General features: G+C 43.3%; 1 protein-coding gene and 1 long non-coding RNA gene across 3 annotated transcripts in view; both read right to left on the bottom strand.

Annotated features, from left to right (window-relative positions):
• The window catches only part of SMS (spermine synthase), a 53,697-nt gene extending 51,229 nt beyond the window's left edge, over nt 1-2,468 (bottom strand). For both annotated transcript variants that reach the window (XM_043570126.1, XM_043570127.1), the window contains exon 1: nt 2,072-2,468. In XM_043570126.1, the coding sequence (XP_043426061.1) occupies nt 2,072-2,453 (382 nt within the window). In that variant the 5' untranslated portion in view covers nt 2,454-2,468. The remainder of the gene's footprint in view (nt 1-2,071) is intronic.
• Nucleotides 2,469-11,438: 8,970 nt separating this feature from the next.
• LOC122477247 overlaps nt 11,439-22,749 on the bottom strand; it is a 39,326-nt gene continuing 28,015 nt past the window's right edge. Inside the window, exon 5 of the long non-coding RNA XR_006295663.1 lies at nt 11,439-12,799. This is a non-coding gene — a long non-coding RNA (uncharacterized LOC122477247). The remainder of the gene's footprint in view (nt 12,800-22,749) is intronic.

Below are 22,749 nucleotides of genomic sequence, written 5' to 3'. Positions count from 1 at the left end.
CTCCAGCTCCCTTCTAAACTGTGATAAGGGCCTATGTTCTAGGTCTATGGTTCTCTCCCTCTCTAGCCAGTATCAACCCCAAGTGTTAAAGTTCTCTTGCTTGGGGCGCCTGGCTGGCTCAGTCAGTAGAACACGTGACTCTTAATCTCAGGGTCATGAGTTCAAACCCCATGTTGGGTGTGGAGCCTACATAAAAAAAATAATAAATTTCTCTTTCATTTTCTTCATAGGGTGAAGGTTTCCCCCCACTTTCACAACGGAACACAGATGCCCATTGTAAGCCATCATTTCAACATAGAACACTTGAATGAAGCTGAAAGCTGTTTAAGGCTTCAGGCAAGGACACAGATGGAGAGAATGCCATAATCTTCCAGCCTCCTCCTGAGATTACCGTTCTTAAAGCCTAGAAAAACCATGCTCAGTAAGTACAGGTGAGTGTTCACAAATGCTTACTACCAAGGACACTTCCTAGACTCACCTCTTAGCAACTGGATGACCCTGAACCACCATTTCTTCCTCAGGCCTCAAGCTCATACATCACCTCTAAACTGAGTATGCAAGAACCTTCAGTAACCACTAATCCCTAAAATTGGCAGGTCAATCACTCAACAAAACCTTAGCTATCTCATACCCCACACTAGCTGCAGGTCCCAATCACCATTTTATCTCCTGATTCTCTCATTTGTATCCCTTCTCTATACCCTCAACTAAGAAATGCGGGAACTAAAAAATGCTTTGTTTTCTCCAAGTCACTTCCCAACCACCCGAATACACTGACATTACTTAACAACCTTGTATGTTTTGCAGCAACTGCCTTAACATTAAGCTCTATAAAGTGTGCACCGTCCTCCCCCACTTTTTTTTTCTTAACCACCGGGAAGGGAATACTCGGAAAGGCTGAGACCTAAGGCCAAATTCACATGCAGAGTGAATCAAGAAAGATGCAAACCTAGGTCTTGCTTCTAACCCTGAAAGGTTTTTTTGTTTTTTGTTTTTTAATTAAATCTTTGCCTTTGGAAAGCCTTTAAACTTGGGGGAGAGAAACGCAAAGTGAGTATTCAAAATTTCAAGGAAAGAGAAAGTGAGAAAGTCAAGGTTTTAAGTGGGAGCCGAAAAGGTTGCTCCATCCAATTTGAGGAAAACGGTGAAAAGGCGAGATACGGATGAGACGCTACAAATGGAATGTACGGGAAGCGCTGATTCAAGTCTGCAGCGCCTAAAGGTTTAAAAGCCACCAGAAAAAAGGCTGGCAGTCCTACCCCTCCCCCCCTCAACACACACGAGAAGCACCTAGAGAAACCATGCAAAATACCCTTCCCCTTCCTAATTCCTACACACAGCTCCAACTTTCCAGCTCTCTGTTGTGGCCGGCTCTGTGTTCCAAGCCTCCTCGATTGGGGGAGTTATAATTCCCGCGCCCAGATCTCGCCGCCCGCCCCCCCAGCAAGAATCATCGTTTCCCCTCCCGTCCCCCCACCCCGCCCCGTCTCTTTCCGCGGGACCCGTCTCCTACGCAGTCTGCTAAAGAATTCTGCAAGCGCCGCACGGCTCCCACGAGGGGACCCCGCGCCCCGGGGTGCAGGGAATTTACCCGCCTCCGAGAACAGGAAAAGGTCACGCGGGCGGCCCCGCGCGGCGCACGCCCCCCCCCCGCCCCTACACCGCCACCCCAACGGGGGCCCGCGGACGTGGGGGGTGTTCCTCCCGAGCCACGCTGTGCAAAGGGGACCCTCGCAGCGGCGACCACGCCCGCGTGGGGCGCGGGTGGGCGACCCGGGCCTCGAAGGGCGGCGGCGCCGCCGCCGGCGGAGGGGTGCGGGGAAGGGGCCCCTCCGGGACCCACGCTGCAGCGGGGACCGAGCGCGGTGCGACCAGGAGCGCGGCCTCCGCCGGGTCGCCGGTCCACGCGGCCCCTCAGCGCGCTCGGCGCGGCAGCGGGAGAGACGCCGGGGCCGCGCGGGCCATCCGCATTGTTCGGCCCGCGGCGCGCGCCCCGCCTGGTCCCCGCTGGCCCCGGCCCGGCGGGGGCGGCCGCGCCGGGGCCGGGCAGGTGGCGGCCGCGCGCCCTCACCTTTGGCGCCGAGCATGAAGTCGAGCGTGCTGTGCCGTGCTGCTGCCATAGTGAGGCGAGGCCCTGTGCCATGCCTGGGGGAGGCGGCCACGGGAGACTGGGGGGCCGTGCGGCGTGTCAGGCTGCGGCCGGCGGGGAGTGCGCCGCGCCCGGGAGGCCGAGGGTAGGAGGTGGGAGGGACCGCCGGGAGCGATCCGGGGCGCGGGGGCGGGGTCGGGCCCGCCTCCGGGAGGGAGGAAGCGAGGGCGCCCGCAGCCCCGAACTTAGAGCGCAGGGTGTGGGGCCTCGCTAATGTAATGGTGGAAACGTGGGCGCCGTGCTCCCCGGCGTGCGTCACCAATGGCCGCTCCGGAGCCGAAGATCGGGCGGGCGCTCCCGCCATCCGTTAGGTCACCTTAGGTTTGAACAGCGCAGCACGACTTCCGGGGGGCCCACCCCCTACACTTCCCCCAGACCATCCCCCAAGCCAGGGCCCCTCTTATTTCCTGGCCAAGTCCAGAAAATCAAGCGCTAGTATCCACCCTGTAGTCTAAAAGTACTGCCGCTTTTTCCTTAACTCTTCGAATATTACAGTTAAACCCATTAGAATTATTGCCATTATTATTAGCAAGGGTCGGTTTGCATTTCAGAACCAAAGAGAAATCTCTTGGGTATTTAAGTTACCTGCGTTTGCATGAAAAATGGGAATGGTGGAGAAGCAAGTCGGAGGATAAGGCTGTTAATGTTGATTTAATTACAGATTTCAGAGTTGCTCCACCATTTCGGATGCCTCTGTTCGAGGCAGTGAACCTTTCCGTTGTGGGCTTGTCTTTGAGTTGGGGCTTATGGCTGGTGTTCAACACGATGTGGCAAAGGAGAGAACATCAATTTCTGCGCACTGAAGCCCTCCTTTATTCCACTGACAGTATTACTAGGCAGATGACTCCATCATCCCATCAGTCTTCTGTGAGTCTCTGGGCGTCCGGAAGCTCCACAGGAATTGCTGTAAAAGCAGGACAAAGTTTAAATCAGTGAACTCATGTACCCCCGTAAAAGCAGGAAGAACCTAGGTATTAAACTCCCCTCTCCTGCAAGCAGTCCCTAGTGGCTATTTTCCTGAGTCCTTCACCTTTCTACAAGGAACTGGGCAGTGTCTTCATAAGTGATCTTTACAAACTATCCCATTAAGAACTAGATTTCCTTTTTACCACTTGCATTTACCTTTTCCCACCCACAGCCACCTGTTTGCTGCTCTGCGTGTTTTCCTTTCTTCTGGGATCCCAGGTTCTCAATTTCACGAGCTATTCTGTTGTCTCACCCTTCAGTCTCTACAGCTTAGTCTGCAGTTCCTGCTTTCATCCTGGGATATTCTCCAGTTCTTGCCACTCCTCTGGAGTCAGGTCAGGGGGATACAGTTGTCCCTTGTCACACTGCAGGAACAGTAGGACTCCAAAGGTCTCAAGTGGGCCGCTTGCCAGTCAGTGGCAGGGTGGGCCTCTAGGGCATGTAACCTATGTGTTGGCACAGGGCCTCATGCTCAGAAGGGCCCTGCACTTGGTTTCTCTGCTCTCACTTTCTTGAAATTCTTAGTAATTTTGAACAAGGGGCCCCGTGTTTTCCTTTTGCACTGAGCCTGCAAATTATGTAGCCAGTCCTGCTCAGCAGCTTGTGTCCTGTGGTGCAGGCAGCAGTGGCCAGTGTAAGTGCCTCACCTTGCTTGTGCAAGGTGTGAAATAGAAATGAAATTCCTTGAGTTGCTTTGCCATTAGCTCATCAGATAGCTGTAACAAACGTGGAGTTTAACAACAATGCTTCACGACGTTAGCGCAACATCAGAGATAAATGGGCCTTGAAATGGAGCCGTTTTGTTGAGGTAATTTTAAGAGTTATTGTAAAGATGCTCACAATGTAGTGTATTACCTACCAATGACAGAATCCTGGCAAGATTATTAAAGGTAGGTCATGAACAGGAACCAAGGTCTTGAGGCCTCTTTAAACGTCTCCAACTGGGCTGTGAGTACCTATTTGGATTCTGGAATGTGTTCTCATTGTCTGGGTTTTATAAGCTAGGCCCCTGGCTTGGAGGCCAGGATAAATCCTGCTACAGGATGAATAATCACTTTGTTTGTGGGAATTGTTTGTGTTACAATTGACCAATGTATCCTGTGCAGCTTTTGTCACACCAGATAATTCAGCAACATATCCTGCAACAGAAAAGCAGGAGAAATTTACCAAACTATTGTCTGCACCCTTTTTTTTTATGTTTATTTATTCATTTTTGAGGGAGAGACAGACTTCGCACATACACGAGTGGGGGAGGGGCAGAGAGATAGGGTAAGAGAGAATCCCAAGCAGGCTCCAAGCCACCAGCGCAGAGCCCCACGAATTCACAGAGCTCCAACTCGCCAACCGTGAGACCATGACCTGAGCTGAAATCAAGAGTCAGATGCTTAACCGACTAAGCCACCCAAGCCCCCCACTGCCTACACTCTTGAAACAACCTCCTAATCAAAATCTTGGCGATGGTGAAAATGTGGATATCAGGGATTCATATCCTCTGGCCTGACCTTGTCTGCTCTTGGCTGAAAGTGAAGTCTGACACAGAAAAGCAGCCCCTGCCATATGGGAACTGGCCCGGGCCATCTTCCGATGAACATAAATAATTCCTCAGAACACCAACATCAGACAAGGCCACTCTGTGACTAGGATGGGACAAGACAAAAACAAGACCACTCTGTAATCCTGTCCGAACACGGAGAACAAGTGAACCTTGTCCAAACCACAACAGTCTCCACACATCCCTGAATCCTGGCCAATAGGAGCGACTGCTGCTCCTTTACCCATCACAGCCTTTCTCTGGTCTTCCCTGCTTCTCAGGAAGATGCATGAAGACCCCCTACCGTGGAAATCCCTCACTTCCAGCCAGCATCCAATCCAGAGATCACCTGGCTTCCTTAAACACTCCCCTAAAGCCCCTCCCACAGGCCCAGTCCTACTCGGGGTCCTGTCCAACGCAGCTCCCCGTGATGCACGCTGTCCGTCGCTGCCAGGAGAGGAGAACCGCTTGTTCCGCTCCAGGTGTGTTCCTGTGGGCGAGAGATGGCTGGAGGGTAGTAACAATAGTGACAATAACATGAATGAAGTCTGTACTTAGAGTGAAAAATGCGTAGGTGATCCTCTTAACAAAACGCTACTTGTGTTAGGTATTACTCTTACCCAAAACTCACCTTCACATGAGTCCACCTGCTTCTTCGTAGTCAGGCCAACTTGGACGTCTGCAGCAGAGCTTTTATAAACTTGGAGTCACACTGCTCAGCAACAGTAACTACCTAGAGGGAAAAAGGAAGTCAAAAATAGAAAAAGACTCCGGGTGCCTGGGTGGCTCAGTCGGTTGAGTGTCCAACTCTTGATTTCGGCTCAGGTCATGATCCCAGGGTCATGGGATCAAGCCCCCTGTCAGGCTCCATGATGAGCATGCTGAGCATGGAGTGGAGCCTGCCTGGGATTCCCTCCTCTCTCCCTTTGCCCCCTCCCCTAGTTTTGCACACACACACTGTCTCTCTCTCTCTCTCTTTCTCTGTGGAAAAAAAAAGTTAAAAAAGAAAATGGAAAAAGGCTCTCCAGTGAAGAGGGGAAGGTGGTGACCGTGGCAGGGAAACAGAGTGCTAACTGGAAACCTCCCAGGCTGTAAGAACCCAGAGGCCACCGAGCCTTCCTTGTGAAGGGAGGTGGGGGGTGGGGTGGGGTGGGTACCAGCAGCCCTTAGCAGCTGCACCTGCCATCAAAGCCACTAGCCTTTTGTTTAACTGTTTTATTTTTTCTGTTTTCAGCAGTTCACTTGGGACCCATGGAGACACTCTGCCTCCCTGCCCCCTGTGTGCAGCTGTGGTGAAATCACTTCCTCTCTTAAAAAAACAAAACAAAACTCTGGCCTTAGCTCTTAGGGTTGAAATGGCTGTCAGAAAGCCGTATCACTCCCCCACCATTTTTCAGATAAATGTGGGCCTGGCCCAGTAAGTTAAACGTGATGTGAATTTCTGATTAAAAAGTATGTAACTGAGACTGGCTTGGAATCTTTGACACAGCGATTCTCAACTTTGCCTGCATACTGGCATCACCTCAGGATGAGGTTAAAACTGGCTGCTGCCCGGAACCTGACAGAGGTGCCACCCAAACATGGGGATTGCTAAAGAAAAACAAAGCAGATTCCAACACAAAACTGAGTGTGCCACTGCAAAACCAAAAAGCAGTGTGAACCACAATACATACAGCTACACACCCACAAGGATAGTTCTGATATAAATAAATACATTATGAAAGCCAGAAAGTAACAGGCGTCAGCAAGGCCATGGAGAAATTGCAGGTGGAAATGTGAAATGGTGTGGCCACTCTGTAAAACAGTTTGGCGAGTCCTTAAAAACTTAAACGTACAGTTACCATACGATCCAGCAATTCTACTCTTGGGTACGTACCCAAACAAATAAAAAACAAGTGTTCAAACAAAAATTTGTACACAATTGTATTTACAGTTGCCAAAAGGTAGAAACAACCAAATTCCCAGTGATAAATGAGCACAGATAAACAAAATATCATTCAGTCATAGAAAGGAATGAAGGACTGACATAAGCTACAACATAAATGAACTTCAAAAACATCATGTTAAGTGCAAGATGCCAGACAAAAGGACAAATAGTGTATGATACCACTTGAAATGTCCAGGACAAGCAACTCCATAGAGATAGAAATGAGGTTAATGGTTGTGGGGGGAGGGGACAATGGGTACGGGGTTTCTTTGGGGGTGATGACAATGTCTTGTGTCTTGGAATTAGATACAGCTGGTTGTTGCCCAACATTGTACCTGCACTAAGTGCCAGTGAGTTTTTCACTGTAAAATAGCTAATTCTGTTATATAAATTTTATCTCAATTGAAAAATAGAAAAAAAGACTTGTAGCTAAACCAAGTTTGTAAAGTAAAGCTATATGGAAATTTTTTTAAGTTTTTTTTTTTAATGTTTACTTATTTTTGAGAGGGAGAAAGAGCCTGCAAGTAGGGAAGGGGCAGAGAGAGAGGGGGACAGAGGATCCCAAGCAGGCTGTGTGTTGAGAGCAGACAGCCCAATGCGGGGCTCGAACTCAGGAACCATGAGATCATGACCCAAACCGAAGTCAGAAGTCTAACCGACTGAACCACCCAGGTGCCCCTAAGTTTTTTTTTTTGTTTTTTTTGTTTTTTTTAAGTAGGGGCTTGAATTCATGATCCTGAGATCAAGAGTCACTAACTTTTCTGACTGAGCCAGCCAAGCAGCCCTGCTATATAGAAATTTTTAAGTGAACTTCATTACCTCAAGCAAATTTCAAGCAAATGGCAGATGGGATGGAGTTTAAGTGAGATATTCACAAAAATGAGCAAAATTGAAGGCTGCTGGGAAACTAGCCTCATGGTTGTGGTTTTCCCAGAGAAGAGCATTCTTCAGTCTCAAATGCTTTCTTAATCCTTACAATAGCCCTAAGGAGCAGGTGTAATTATCCCTATTCTACAAACTGGTTAACTGAGGTACAAGGAAGTTTGATGGCTAGAAAATGGTAAAGCCAAGACTAGAAGCCAGACAGGTGGCTCTCTAGTCTGGCTGTTCACCCCTTCATGGTACCACCTCTGATAACCCTGCCTGTGTCTCAACATGTCTGCACTTTCTTACAGCTCCGGAAAGCCAAGATGTATGAGTCCACCTGCCTCCCACCAGCAGGTGCCCCTCCCCATCGGGGTGTGTATGAAATTGGAGAGGGTGTCCTGCCTCCCTCCTCTCTGGAGCTACTGCCTATCTCCAGCAAACAATTCCTGGGGTGAATTCCTAACCCACCTCTTACTAGCTATGTGACAGTGAACAGGTTCATCAAGTTCTCTGGGCCTGCTTCCCCACCTCTGTAAAATGTAAAATGGAGCTAATAATAGTACCCACTTCATAGAGCTGTTGTGAAAATTAACTGAGTAAATACATGACAAGCACAGAGGGTAACATCTGACATGTGACAAGCATTCAGTAAATGGTAGGTAGAGACGGTGATGAAGATGTTGATATCATTATTAAGGCACACCTTACTCTCAGCACCATGCTCATTCAGGACACCTCTTTTCACCAGTGCTTGGCATGTTGCCTGGCACACAGTAGGCCTTCAATATCTGTGTCTTTGAAATAAACTGAGGACTAGAACATTATGCTTGACACCCCAAAGGACCCCAAGCAAAGAGCAGGTTCTCTGGGTTCAGAGGTTGGGGAGGGAGATGAGGATGACAGGCAGCCCGTGCGATTTCCCCACTCTGTTCCTCATCGTTTGACCCAAAGTCCCACCCCCAGAGTGCCAGGCAGTCCACAGCCTATTCAGAAGCCCTGAGAAGTTTGTTGGTAGAACTCTGGATAATTATTTAAGACAAGTAAATAACAAAACAGGTTTTCCTCAAGACAGTCATAATCCTCATTTTTGTCCCTGCTGACCCTTTTAGACCTAGCATGCAGGACACAAAGACATGGAGAGTCAGTTCCTGCTATTACCCTGCAGCCGCTGTGTTTACTCCTGCAGACTCACAGTGCCCTGAGATGTGTCTGAACACCCCCAGAGTATTCCCCCAGCTTGACAAAGTCTGACTTAGAAGGAAAACTGACAACCTGAGTCTCTGTCACACAACCCGAGAAGATACACCAGGCCAGCCTTTTTCAAAAATGTTTACTTATTTAATTTGAGTGAGAGTGCGCATGAGCGAGGGAGGGACAGAGAGAGGAAGAGAGAGAATCCCAAGCTGGCTCCATGCTCAGCACGGAGCCCGACGTGGGGATCCCACAACCACAAGATCACAACCTGAGCAGATATCAAGAGTCAGAAGCTTAACACACTGGCACCTCGGGCCTTTTAAGAGAACTTACACTTGACACAAAGCCCCTACATGAAATGCTGTCCAACCCACTCCATTTCCTCCTCTCCTCTCACTTCCAGCAAAGAATGACACATTAGGGGGAGGGAAGACTTATTTATTGCAATGCATTACCTAAGCGCCTATGCCCAAATAATGACATAATTAAAAGTGTTACCAAAGAAAATAATGGAGTGTAGTTGGGTCCAAAAGTAACGCCTGGCTTTTTGTCTGAATGCAGCATTTAAGTACAGCTGTACTTGAAGATGCGGCTAAATTCTCAACTCTCAGTGCTAGTTAAATGTGTATTTTTCTGTAAGAATGATTCCTTACTTCCTCAGTCTCTAGAGACAGTTCATAGAATGATTAGTATCAGGGGTTTTGTCAGCCAGCCTGGATCCTAATCTTGATTCTTCCATTTGCTGGCCGGTGACCTTTGGCAAATGATCTCATCTCTCCGTGTCTGTTTCTTCATCTGTGAAGGGAGTATCCCTCTTTCACACAATTGTCCTGAGGATTAAGTGAATTAATGGAGGTACAGCACTTAGATCAGTGCCTAGTGTGTAAAAAGCCCCATAGAAGGATTAATTACGAATTACTAATGAGTTAAGACTAATGTCTAACTCGTAGTTTCCTTTGCCCCAGTCCACATGGTGAGTACATGGGTGCTTACAGAGCAACTCCCATTTCAGTTGCCATTTCTTTACAGCAGGGCTAAAAGATTTCCAAAGACCGCAAAGGGTCCATTTATCTTAAAATGTATTTGATACAGCTCAACACTCAGAGGTAGTCCCCGAAGCTGATTGCACTGGAATTGGAGTGGAGCTGCCATTTTGCCGCATGGCAACGCTTTGCCCTTTTACCTATCGGTCCCCTGGGTCTTTGTCCTTACCTGAAACACCTCCTATGACCAGTTGAAAGGCCCACACGTGATCATTCAAGGCTCAGATCAATGTCAGCCACAGCCCACTCACTTGCTCAGCTGTGTTCCCACAGCGTGGCAGTCAGCTCTTGTACTTGACCTCTGTTTCTCTCCAACCAACACTCCTTCCTTATGTGGACTAAAATCCAGTAAATTTGAATGACCAGCCATGGTCAGGTGCTTGTTAGTGAACCAGGGACCAGGGACCTGGATGCTGGTACCCCAGTTTCCAATTCAGGGCTCTTTTCTTTAAATCATATTGCTCTTATGTCCAACTTCCACTATTGAATACTGTCCACTATGGGCCAAAGTATTTGTAAAGTATGTCATTTCTAATCCTTCTAATCCAGCAAAATTTATTCCCCGTTTAAAGACATAGACACTGGGGCCATGTGACCTGCTCAAGGCCACATGCCAGTCTGTGGCAGAGTGAGGTTTGGAATGTGGGTCAGTCTGACTGTAAAATAAAGAGAATTTCTTTTTCTTTTCTTTTTTTTTTTTTGAGTTTGTTTATTTAGTTTGACAGAGAGGCAGGGAAGGGCAGAGAGAAAGGGAGAGAGAAGGAATCCCAAGCAGCCTCTGCACTGTCAGCACAGAGCCTGATGTGGGGCTTGAGCTCCTGAACTGTGAGATCATGACCTGAGCCAAAACCGAGAGTCGGACCCTTAACCGACTGAGCCACCCAGGTGCCGCAAGTCAGGAGAATTTCTAGTCTATCATGTTGCCGCTCAGTACTGGAAATGAGAGCAGATAAAAATCACTGAGTGGTTCATTTAAAATATACTCATTCTACATGCAGACAATTGTTGTTTTAAGGAAAGGGTAGAAGAAAAAGAGATCACATTTTGGCATGCAAAGGCAAAACAATAAATATTCTTTTACCAGTTCCTGAATCCCATTGCAGCTTCTTCAAAGCAAGTGAATTTATGCATGTTGACACAGCTCGGATTTTAAAATCTTCTTTGGCTCCATTTTCAGCTTCTTCCCCTTGACACAACCAGTCCCATGACCGCCCTTCTGTCAGGCTCTGAGAATCTGCCTAAAGTTGTTATATAGCAGTTACTCTTAAGATGTGCATTGTAGATGATAATTCACTCCTCCCCACTAAGTCATACGTTTCTTCTGGTTTTATATGTATTGCCTGGCATATCACCATGTTAATCATAAAAGTCTAACACTCTAAGGATATATTGATGTTACTATTTTCCAAATATGTTCATTGTGTCAGGAAGGTTTTTTTAGTCTTAACTTGCATATTCTCAAAATTAATTACAAATATACAGTTTTCTCGTTTTTGTCTGAAATAGATTTGGTTTCAATCTAAGTATACCAGTTGACATTAAAACCCCACAAGTGAACATTAACACATTTTTTAAAAAAAATTTTAACATTTATTCACTCTTGAGAGACAGAAACAGACCATGAGCGGGGGAGGGACAGAGAGCGAGGGAGACATAGAATCTGAAGCAGGCTTCAGGCTCTGAGCTGTCAGCACAGAGCCCAACGCGGGGCTCGAACTCATAGACCGTGAGAGCATGACCTGAACCGAAGTCAGACGCTTAACCCACTGAGTCACCCAGGCGCCCCTAACACATATTATTTTAAACATGCTTCCTTAAAAAACAAAAACAAAAACAAAAACACACCAGTTTATTGCATTTTGGTTATTTGCAATTAATCAAAAATATAAACTTCATATTATTACGCCTGTGCAAAACAGAAAATCATACTGCAATGTAAGATACCTGCCAAATGAGAAGAATAAAGCTAAAAGAACGTTCTGCTGTTGTTACAAAGTAAAGGTAAGATTGTTGACTGGGTCAACCTGACCTCACGTGCCTCCTGCTGCGGTATACGGAGAAGGACCCAACATCCTTTCTGAGGTCTTCTTGCCAAAAATGCACAACCTTCCTCTAATCATGATGAAACATCAGGCCAATTCAAACTAAGGGACCTTCCACAAAGTGAATTGCCCATGTTCTTCAAAAAATGTCAAGGTCAAGAAATACAAAGAAAAGCTGAGGAACTGAACTGTTCCAGATGAAAAGAAACTAAGAATATATAACAACTAAATCGCAATGTGTGATTCTGGATTGGATCCTGGAGCAGGAAAGAAAAATAGCCATAGGAGACATTATTGGAACAATTGACAAAAGTGGAACGAGGACTGTGGAAATAGCTTTGTAGCAATGTTCAATTTCCTGACTTTGATCAGTGCACTGCGGTTGCGTAACAGAACGTCCTTGTTCTTAGGAATTACACCCTGAAGCCTTTTGGGTAAAGGGGCATAATGTCTCTGACTAACTCTTGGTTTGGAAAAAAAATTACATATGCATGTATAGATATGTGTATGCATATATATATGCAGAGAAAGAGAGAGACAATAAAGCAAATGGGATAAAGTATCCATGATGGTTGAAACTGGGTAAAGATAAACAAGAACTCCTTGTACTCTTTCTGCAACTTTTCTGTTAAAATTATTATCAAAATAAGGTTATCAAATGGTGACTGCACAGAAAACAGAATGTTAAAAAGAAGAAGGACAAAAACCTCACGCTCCTGAGGCATATATGACACAGCAGTGTCTAAGACATGCTTGAATCTCTTGGCAACAGGCAGGCTTTACTTAAGGGAAACAGTCTGCCTTTTCAAGTGCAGCGGTGAGGAAAACAGGAAGGTCTCCTTTTTGATACTTTCAGCCCATTGCTCACAGATTTAATCAAAATCCCCAATAGGTCCGTGCCCTATCCAGCCACTCTACCAGGCCTCCAGGTCCTAGCTCACCTTCACTGCCAACTTTGACACCAGTATGACCTCAGCTCAAAGCCTACCTCATCCTGGGAGGAGTTGGGCTTCTGGGTGGAAGATTTCAGCCAATGCCCTGTGTCAGTTCCTTGATCTCAGCTTCAGTAATTGTGGATACCTGGAGCAGGGCAGGAGAGGAGGCAGCGTCACATACAGGTCATGGGCCACTCAGAATATGTGTGCTGTGCCCATTCTCTGACCACATCAGGACCTTGGATGTGAGTCCCTGGACCACCCTATCTCCTCCTCACTCTCTCACTCACCTCCTTTCCATTCTCTCTCTGTGGTTGGTCCTCTCACTGTCAAGTCCTCAAGTCCTAGTCCTCTGTCCCTGCACACTCGAAACCCTGGATCAATCCAGCTTCTTTCCTCTGCCTGTCCTTCCCACCTGTTGCTCAGGATGAGGACAGCCTCACATTGGTGATGAATGGTATACAAACACACACGTATGTGTAAGCATGTACATGCGTATGTGTGTGTATTTTTTTTCCCCCAACATGCCTGGGATTTCACTACATTCAGCAATCTTTGTTCACTTTTTCTGGTTCTTTTACTACTTCATCTTTCTTTGTTATTTTACATCTTTCAAAACGTTTTCCTGTGTCTGCCAGGACATCACTGTCTTTGGGTTTCTGCTACTTCTTTGACTTCAAAACTACATCTTTCCAAGCTAAATAAATTCATTAATTTGTGTCAACTCGGTATTAGTTTCAAAGGGGTATTGTGCTATTTGAAAACCAATGCTGAATTTATCAATATAAATGAGCATTCTTCAAAATTTTTCTTAGTTTTTATAGCCAATTTACAAAACCCTATTATAATTAAAATCTTCTGCATATTGATTCATGTTAGAATAATGTAGGAAATTATTATTGGCTTGAATCATGAAAAGTGTCAATTTTAACAAAAATTCTTCTGTCTGGTTAAATCCCAAATAAGCTTTTCCTTTCCTTGGAGCTTCAAATTTATCTGTTCATATGCAGTGTAATATCTATGGGAAAACATGTAAATCATATCGCCATTTTTTATTAATGAATATTTAGCAAGCATTCCTTTTGTTTCAAGAAAATCTAGACTTGCAGTCAACAGCACAGTAAAAGTTTTAAAACTCTCTGTGGCTCAACCAATGAGCACTGGCAACAAACACAAGATCATTAAAATCATTGTCTACTTCTTTCAACAGTTCCAAAACCACTGGTGAGGAGTCAAAGCATTTACACGTATATGTTGAACAGTTTTAACAACTGCATCCATGATGCTTTTCATACAGTTTGTTTCATAGAACTGAGCAATTTACAACTGGTTTTCTTTTATGCACAAAAAATCCAAACCATTGTCAAGCTGACCAAAGTTACAAGTTCAGAACTTGTTAAAACAATTTTCACTGAATGTTCAATTTTGAATGCAGGCAACTAATTTTATTGATTCTTTCTAGACTATTCTCATCAAATTCGCTCTGTATTTGCCAAAAATGTCCTGTATTACTGTCCATTTTATTATCTTTATTCAGTTTTTACACAACAAAACAACAAACCGCTTTTCTGTTTTGTTCTCCAGCAAATTACATGACACTTAAAACATACTGTCTTCTAATTTCTTTGTGCTTTTTAAAGTTTATTTATTCTGAGAGAGAGAAAGAGAGACAGAGAACACAAGTGGGGGAAGAGCAGAGAGAATGGGAGAGAGAGGATCGCAAGCAGGCTCCATGCCATCAGTGCAAAGCCCGACTCAGGGCTTGATCCCATGAACCGTGAGATGGTGGCTTGAGCCAAAATCAAGAGTTGGATGCTTTACTGACTGAGCCACCCAGGTGCCCCTAATCTCTTTCTTTTTTCCTTCTTCTGGCACATTACTAGTATCTACATCTCTACTCAATTCTCCCTCAGTGATATGCCTTCATTTTAAACTTAAAAATTAGTCCATACTTCTTATTTTAAAAATAGTTTAATTCCATCATAGTTTAAAGCATAAATATTTCAGTGTAGTTACCAATTATGATTCATGAATGTATCCGTGTAAGTGGTACATTCTGTATAAAAGGTTCAAGTAAACACCTTTCAATGTTATATTAGTACATAGGAAGTTACTGAATTATTAAATTTACTCAATCTTCTGATCCTAACTAGAGTGATAATGTGTTTATGTGTAATACTGGAGATGACTCACCTACTAAAGCCAGGAAGTACAGTGCAGCGATATCTATGAGTTGCAACAGTTTAAGGGAAATGTCATCCTACTGAAAGAATAGAATTGAATGGGCTTTTGGCGACTGTGAGGTTCGCAAGATTCCTGCTGAGCCAAGAACGTAGATCACCTTCTACTCCACTTTGACTTTTCCCCGAAACCTTTGAATAAAATGGTTTGATCCCCCCCCAAAAAAGAATAGAATGGAACGGAATGGAAAAATAGTTTACACTATTTCAATTTTAAAATAAAATTTAGGGGCACCTGGGTGGCTCAGTTCGTTAAGTGTCCAACTCTTTATTTCCACTCAGGTCATGATCTCTTGGATTGTGAGATCGAGCCCCACATGGGGCTCTGCATTGACAGTGCAGAGCCCGCTTGGGATTCTGTGCCTCTCTTTCTGTCTCAAAGTAAATAAATAATTTCTAAATTTAATTAATTTAAAATTAATTAATTTAAAATTAAAATTAATCTAAAATTAAAAAATTTAATTTCTAAAAAATTATAAAAAAATAAAATAAAATTTAAAACATTTCCTGAACACATGGTAAGAAAAGCTGAAAAACAGCCTAGTTATTCTGGAGAAGACCCCAAACATTTAAGAATGGGTAATATTTCTGAAAATGGGTGTGAAGGTAAAAAAAAAAAAAAACAGAAGGAACAAATGAATATCCATTTAAGGAATATATAGAGCCCCCAAAACCTTCCTTGTCTCAGCTAGATAGAAGGCTTCCATGTCTATTCTCACCCCAGCAGAAGTTTGGGGTTTATTCTCTGGAGAGGTCCCTGAACTATAGGATGCCAGGCATACACCCTAACCCTAGCCCTAACCCTAGCCCTAACCCCTAACCCCTAATCCCTAACCCTAATCCTAACCCTCTGGAGAGGTCTCTGTACTACAGGATACCAGGCACAGACCCTCACCCTGGCACATACCCTAACCCTAACCCTAGATCTGAGGGGGCAAAAAAGAGAGAGAGAGAGAGAAGATGTGGTATATATATTCAATGGAATATTACTCAGCCATAAAAAAGAGTGAAGGGGCACCTGGATGGCTCAGTCGGTTTAGCGTGGAACTCTTGATTGTGGCTCAGGTCATGATCTTACGGTTGTGGTGGGATCGGGTTCCGTGTCATGCTCTGTGCTGTGCGTGGAGTCTGCTTGGTTTCTCTCTGCCCCGTCCCCTCTCCCTCCCTCTCTCTCTCAATAAATAAACATTTAAAAAATATCTGTAAAAAAAAAAAAGAATGAAATCTTGCCATTTGCAACACCATGGATAGAGCTAGAGAGAGAATATAATTCTAAGTGAAATATGTCAGTCAGAGAAAGACAAATACCATATGATTTCACTGATATATGGAATTTAAGAAACAAACAAGGAAAGGGAAAAAAAAAAGAGAGGCAAACCAAGAAACCGACTCTTAACTATAGAGAACAAACTGATGGTTACCAGAGGGGAGGTGGTGGGGGATGGGTGAAATAAGTGGTGAGGACTAAGGAGTGGCCTTGTCATCATGAGCACCAAGTGTTGTGTGGAAATGTTGAATCACTATATTGTACACCTAAAACTAATATTACACTGGATGTTATCTAACCAGAATTTAAATAAAAACTTAAAAATTTAATTTAATTTAATTTAATTTAAAAAATTAAAACAGTATGGAGGTTCTTCAAAAAATTAAAAATAGAGGGGCACCTGGGTGGCTCAGTTCGTTAAGCATCCGACTTCGGCTCAGGTCATGATGGCATGGTCCATGGGATTGAGCCCCATGTCAGGCTCTGTGCTGACAGCTTGGAGCTTTGAGCCTGCTTCAGATTCTGTGTCTCCCTCTCTCTCTGACCCTTCCCCACTCATGCTCTCTGTCTCAAAAATTAAAAAAAATAAAATTAAAAATTAAAAAAAATTAAAAATAGAGTTACTACATGATCCAGTAATTCCATTACTGAATATTTATCCAAAGAAACTGAAAAAACAAATTTGAAAAGATATATGCACTCTTATTTATTACAGAATTATTTATAATAGCCAAGATAGGGAAGCAACCCAAGCATCTATCAATTGATGAATGGATAAAGATGTGGCATATATACAATGAAATAGTACTCAGTCATAAAAAAGAATGATATCTTGCCATATGTAACACCATGGATTTATCTAGAGGGTATAATTCTAAGTGAAATAAGTCAATAAGAAAAAAGCATATAATTTCACTCATATGTGAAATTTAAGAAACAAAACAAATGAACAAAGAGAAAAAGGGACTAACCAAAACCAAAACCAACAAACAAAAAAAACCCCCAGAGTGTTAACTCTAGAAAAGAAATTGATGGTACCAGAGGGGAGGTGAGTGGAGGGATGAATGACATAAAGGGGACTAAGATGGGACACCTGGGTGGCTCAGTCAGGTAAGTGTCCAACTTTGGCTCAGGTCATGATCTCATGGTTTGTGATACAAGCCCTGCATCAGGCTGTATGCTGACAGCTCAGAGCCTGGAGCCTGCTTCAGATTCTGTGTCTCCCTCTCTCTCTTTCCTCCTCCTCTCACACTCTGTCTCACTCTCTCTGTCAAAAATAAATAAACATTAAAAAAATTAAAAATCAAAGGGGACTAAGAGTACACTTATCATGATGATCACTGAGAATGTATAGAACTGTTGAATCATATTGTACACCTATAACTAATATAACACTGTATGTTAATTATACTTGAACAAAAATCAATCAATCAATCATTTATGGTGAGAGGCACATGCACGATAAAAAAAAAAAAAACAAAAAAAAAAACCACTCAGGTTGTCAGTTGCACTAGCCCTTCAAGTGCACAGCAGCCACATACGGCTAGTGGCTACTATGTTGAATAGTGTAGCTCTAGAGAAATGGAACTTTAATTTACTAATTACTATTGATAGGGCCCAGATTCCATGAAATTACATATATACATGTTAACTTGTAGAAAAGATGGATTAGACTGTGCATGATTTTTTCTGTCTAGCAGAACTGTAAATGATTTCCCCTGGTAAAAATGACAATACTAATAGTTGCATTTGTATCTAACTTTGTAGCTTAGTCGGCAATTTTATTCCAACATTCTCTCTTTCCATATAGTGCTTCCCTTAACTTTGAAATCATAGGAGAATATTTGTTGATGCAAAAACATATTCACAGAGTATTGTTAAGTGAGAAAAAGCAGGTCACAAAAGAGAATATACAGGTTGGTTCTATTTTTGTGTATTTTAAAATGTATATGTTCTAGAAAAATCAGCATATAAACAAAGATGTTTACCATTATGTATGGGTGGACTTATGCATGATTTGTAAATACTTTTCTTTTTTGACTTTAATTTTTGACTTTTTTGGGGGGCAGTTATTTTATTTTATTTTATTTTATTTTATTTTATTTTATTTTATTTTATTTTTTTGGATCTCTACACTCATCATGGGGCATGAATTTATAACCCTGAGATCAAGAGTTGTATGTTCCACTGATCAAGCTAACCAGGCACTCTGTCTTAATTTTTTTTCTGTCTTCATTTTTAAATTTTATTCTTTTTTATTTTGAGAGAGAGAGAGAGCATGTGTGGGGGAGAGGGGCAGAGAGAGAGAGAGAATCTTAAGCACACTCCACCTCATGTGGAGCCCGACTTATGGCTCGATCCCATGACCCTGGGATTATGACCTGAGCAGAAAACAAGAGTTGGATGTTCAACCAACTGAGCCACCCCGGTGCCCCTCCAACTGTGTTTATTTTTATTTTATTTATTTATTTATTAAATGTTTATTTATGTTTGAGAGACAGAGAGAGAGAGAGAGAGACAGAGCACGAGCGGGGGAGGGATAGAGAGAGGAGGAGACACAGAATCTGAAGCGGCCTCCAGGCTCTGAACTATCAACACAGACCCCAACACGGGGCTCGGACCCACGAACCGTGAGATCATGACCTGAGTCGAAGTCCGTCACTTAACCAACTGAGCCATCCAGGTGCTTCTCCAACTGTCTTCATTTTTAAAACTACAATTTACACTAAGAAAAATCTCATAAAAGCATTTTACAATTTTAACTCAGGTTAACTGCAGGAGGCCTTTTCTCACCCCTCTCTTCCCTGTTCCTATAAAAGTGCACTACTCTGAAACAGTTTAGCAACACTGGTTACCCCAGGTACTTGTCAGCTAATTCAGGTAATCCTTTTAAAAAATGATGATGGGGGCGCCTGGGTGGCTCAGTCGGTTAAGGGGCCGACTTCGGCTCAGGTCATGATCTCGTGGTCCGTGAGTTCGAGCCCCGCATCAGGCTCTGGGCTGACAGCTCAGAGCCTGGAGCCTGTTTCAGATTCTGTGTCTCCCTCTCTCTCTGACCCTCCCCCATTCATGCTCTGTCTCTCTCTCTCTGTCTCAAAAATAAATAAAACGTTAAAAAAATTAAAAAAAATAACAATAAAAAATGATGATGGTGATGACGTTGATAAATATGTATACAAGACTGTGGTGTCTTTCACCTGTCTTTTCTAGAATTGTGATATGTTCTTTGTGCTGCTTGCTGAGATGCTGTGGTTTTTTTTTTTTTTGCACTTCCCCGTGAATAATACTTCGATGCGTCTAAACTGTGAATACATGGACAATGTATTATAATAAATACATTATAAATACAACAACAAACCCAGTGCATATTTCTATCAGTGTCTGCCCCCTCCCAAGTTTTATAATTCACTGTTTAGGTTTCTTTCCGTCTAGCCTGTGAGCCCTTGAAGGAGGGGCTGTATTTTATTAACCTTTGTGATTCAACGCCTACAGTAATTCCTGGCATCTAACAGGACAGTGGGCAGGCTATAAATCTATAAGGTATGAATGAAAGAATGAGAATCCCCATGTATTCACTTATGCGTGTATGCACACACTCAACCCCTACTAAGTGCCATCCTAGGCGCCAGAGATATAGCCGTAAACATTTGTGTTTTTAAAATTTTTTAAAGTGTATTTATTTTGAAAGAAAGAGAAACAGTGCATACACAAGCAGGGGAGGGGCAGAGAAAGAGAGAGAGAGAGAGAGAGAGAGAGAGAGAGAGAGAGAGAGAGAGAGAATCCCAAACAGGCTCCATGCCATCAGTGCAGAGCCCAATGTAGGGCTCATAAACCGTGAGATCATGACCTGAGCCGAAATCAAGAGTCAGATGCTTAACTGACTGAGCCACCCAGGTGTCCCTAGCCATGAATGTTTGTAAGCTTGGAATATAAAAGGACTGTGATTTGGGGCGCCTGGGTGGCGCAGTCGGTTGAGCGTCCGACTTCAGCCAGGTCACGATCTCGCGGTCCGGGAGTTCGAGCCCCGCGTCAGGCTCTGGGCTGATGGCTCAGAGCCTGGAGCCTGTTTCCGATTCTGTGTCTCCCTCTCTCTCTGCCCCTCCCCCGTTCATGCTCTGTCTCTCTCTGTCCCAAAAAATAAATAAACGTTGAAAAAAAAATTAAAAAAAAAAAAAAAAAGGACTGTGATTTAATTGCTTGAATATGATCAGACGATATATTTAAAAGCAGAAATCAAAAGACTTAACCAAGAAAGCAACATGAACAGACTAGTTTTACATGGTGGGACCTTTGTCCTAACTAGGAAACAACTGTGTTACTCTGAAAGTGATAAGCAGTGTCCTTAATAGACTTCTTTCTCAGTGGGCTTCCGATCCGAGCTCCTTATGAAAAGCCTAAAATAAAAAGACTGCTCTTTGCTTCTTTTCTTTCTCCAAATCTCATGATTTGGGATCAGAATCACAAGTTGGAAAACCTACAGTTTGTAGCATTCTGTTTCAAGCACAGACTCTGTTGAACTACAAATAGAATTAAGTGTTTTCATCACAGCTGGGTTTCCACCTTCTCTGCAAGCTGTGGAGTCCACCTGCTGGGTAATCAGTCAATAGGTGCTAGCTTTCTCTCTGTATTCCTATGGTATTAAGGAAGGCATTTCCACAGAGAAAAATGTAACTTTGAAGTAGGGTCCCTTGATTGTAGTTATGGTGGTCTTAAGTTCATGTATCAAGACTTACTAAAGAAAAAAGATAAGACACCCCACAGATTAGTGAATAATTATAATGAAGTGATTTGGTACATGAGACCTTAACCAAATGATCCAACTTTTCATTAATGATAATGGGGCAAACTGACATCAAGTGTCTCATGATATGGTGCCATGGTTGCTGGTTATCCATTGCTGAATTTAGTGGCTTAAAATAACAATTTAGGGGATCTTAAAATTGAATACAACAAATAAACAGAAGCACTTTTCAAATGCATAACATAGTCACATTGGGGAAGGAGGCATTAATCAAAGTAATTTTGATACCCAGAATTTGGACCACAAGCTCTCAAGGCTAAAGGGAAAATGAACTCTTAACAAATATTGAACTCTAGTAAGAGCTTTTTTAGCATAGGCATGAGATCACAATTCTGAAACTACTGTCTATGCATTCTAGGATTGACTGAATAAGTCAATATATTGTGAATGATGAGATCCAGATTTTCATTGTTGGAGAAGGTAGTTACAATTATGGAACTGCTGTGTTGGATTGGAACCAGAAGTATCAGTTTTAATACATAGAGACAGCTAGATATAGAAATGGTATAGATATGTGTGAATGTTATGTATGTATTCAATACACATGTGTTATATATGCATACATATGTATATGTACATACATGTATCTATTTCCCAGCTCTGTCTGCTGAGAGGGTCTAGAAGTAATCAAATCCCAACAAAATTAAACATACCCAGAAACCAGATCTTGGTTTCTAAATAACATTCTCCACTAAAAAGAACCTGGGATCCTTGGAGAAATGGCTGATTTTAGGACTGGAGCAAGGAAAATAACAGGATAAGCCTGGATCATCTTGTGCCAAAAAGTAAGGAAGTGCTCAAGACATGGTGGGGACATGTTAAAAGGTCACAGAAGCCAGTTTGAAAAACTCTGGAACAATTTGAGCATAAATGTAAATAACACTAAGGGTTATAATTTATTTTTTAGTGTTTTTTTTAAGTTTTATTTTTTAGAGAGAGAGAAAGATCTCTTGCGCAAGTGGGGGAGGGGCAGAGACAGAGAATCCCAGGCAGGCTCTGCACTGTCAGTGCAGAGTCTGATGCGGGGCTCAAACCCATGAACCGAGCCGTGAGACCACGAACTGAGCCATAGTTGGATGCTTAACCGACTGAGGCACCCAGGTGCCCCAAGGGTTATAATTTATTGAATAAAGTAAGAATCTACGAGTACACATTTAAATGAATGAACAACAACAAACCCAAGCAAATAAATAAGAGGAGAAAATCTTCCCTACTATAGCAAGCCAAATAATAAATGTAAAGGAATGATGGAAATATAAAAATCACAATTTGGCCATTTGGCCACTGTTATAATAATAACTGATGTAGGCAATAAGTCCTGGGGTGCCTGGCTGGTTCAGTGGGTAGAGCACATGACTATTGATCTTGAGGTTGTAGTGTGAGCCCCAGGTTGGGTGTAGAGATTACTTAAAGGTAAAATCTTAAAAAAAAAAATCCTCAGTGAGTCCTAAAACCAGCAGGAGAAAGTTTGGATAGTAACAGGATATTTACTGAGTATCAAGGTATCTCTTTAAACAAAATTTATTAATTAGAAAGGTGAAAGCAGTAACTTTACTCACTGGCAGATACCAGCCTGAACCAGCCTCACGGGCCTCACGGGCATGCCAGCCCGAAATGCATGCTCTGAATCTAACCATGAGGAACATGAGACAAACTGCAAGTGAAGGCCATCTGCAAAATAACTGTCCTGAGCTTTTTGAAAAATGTCAGGGTCATGAAATACAAAGACTCAGAAAGTGTTCCAGATTTAAAAAGTCTAAAGAGGCAAGATAACTGAAGGCAACTGC

This window comes from Prionailurus bengalensis, chromosome X, assembly GCF_016509475.1.
Source record: "Prionailurus bengalensis isolate Pbe53 chromosome X, Fcat_Pben_1.1_paternal_pri, whole genome shotgun sequence".
NCBI classification, from domain to species: Eukaryota; Metazoa; Chordata; class Mammalia; order Carnivora; family Felidae; genus Prionailurus; species Prionailurus bengalensis.
The sequence above is the reverse complement of the archived record's forward strand: the minus strand, read 5'-3'. Positions and strand labels throughout refer to the sequence as shown.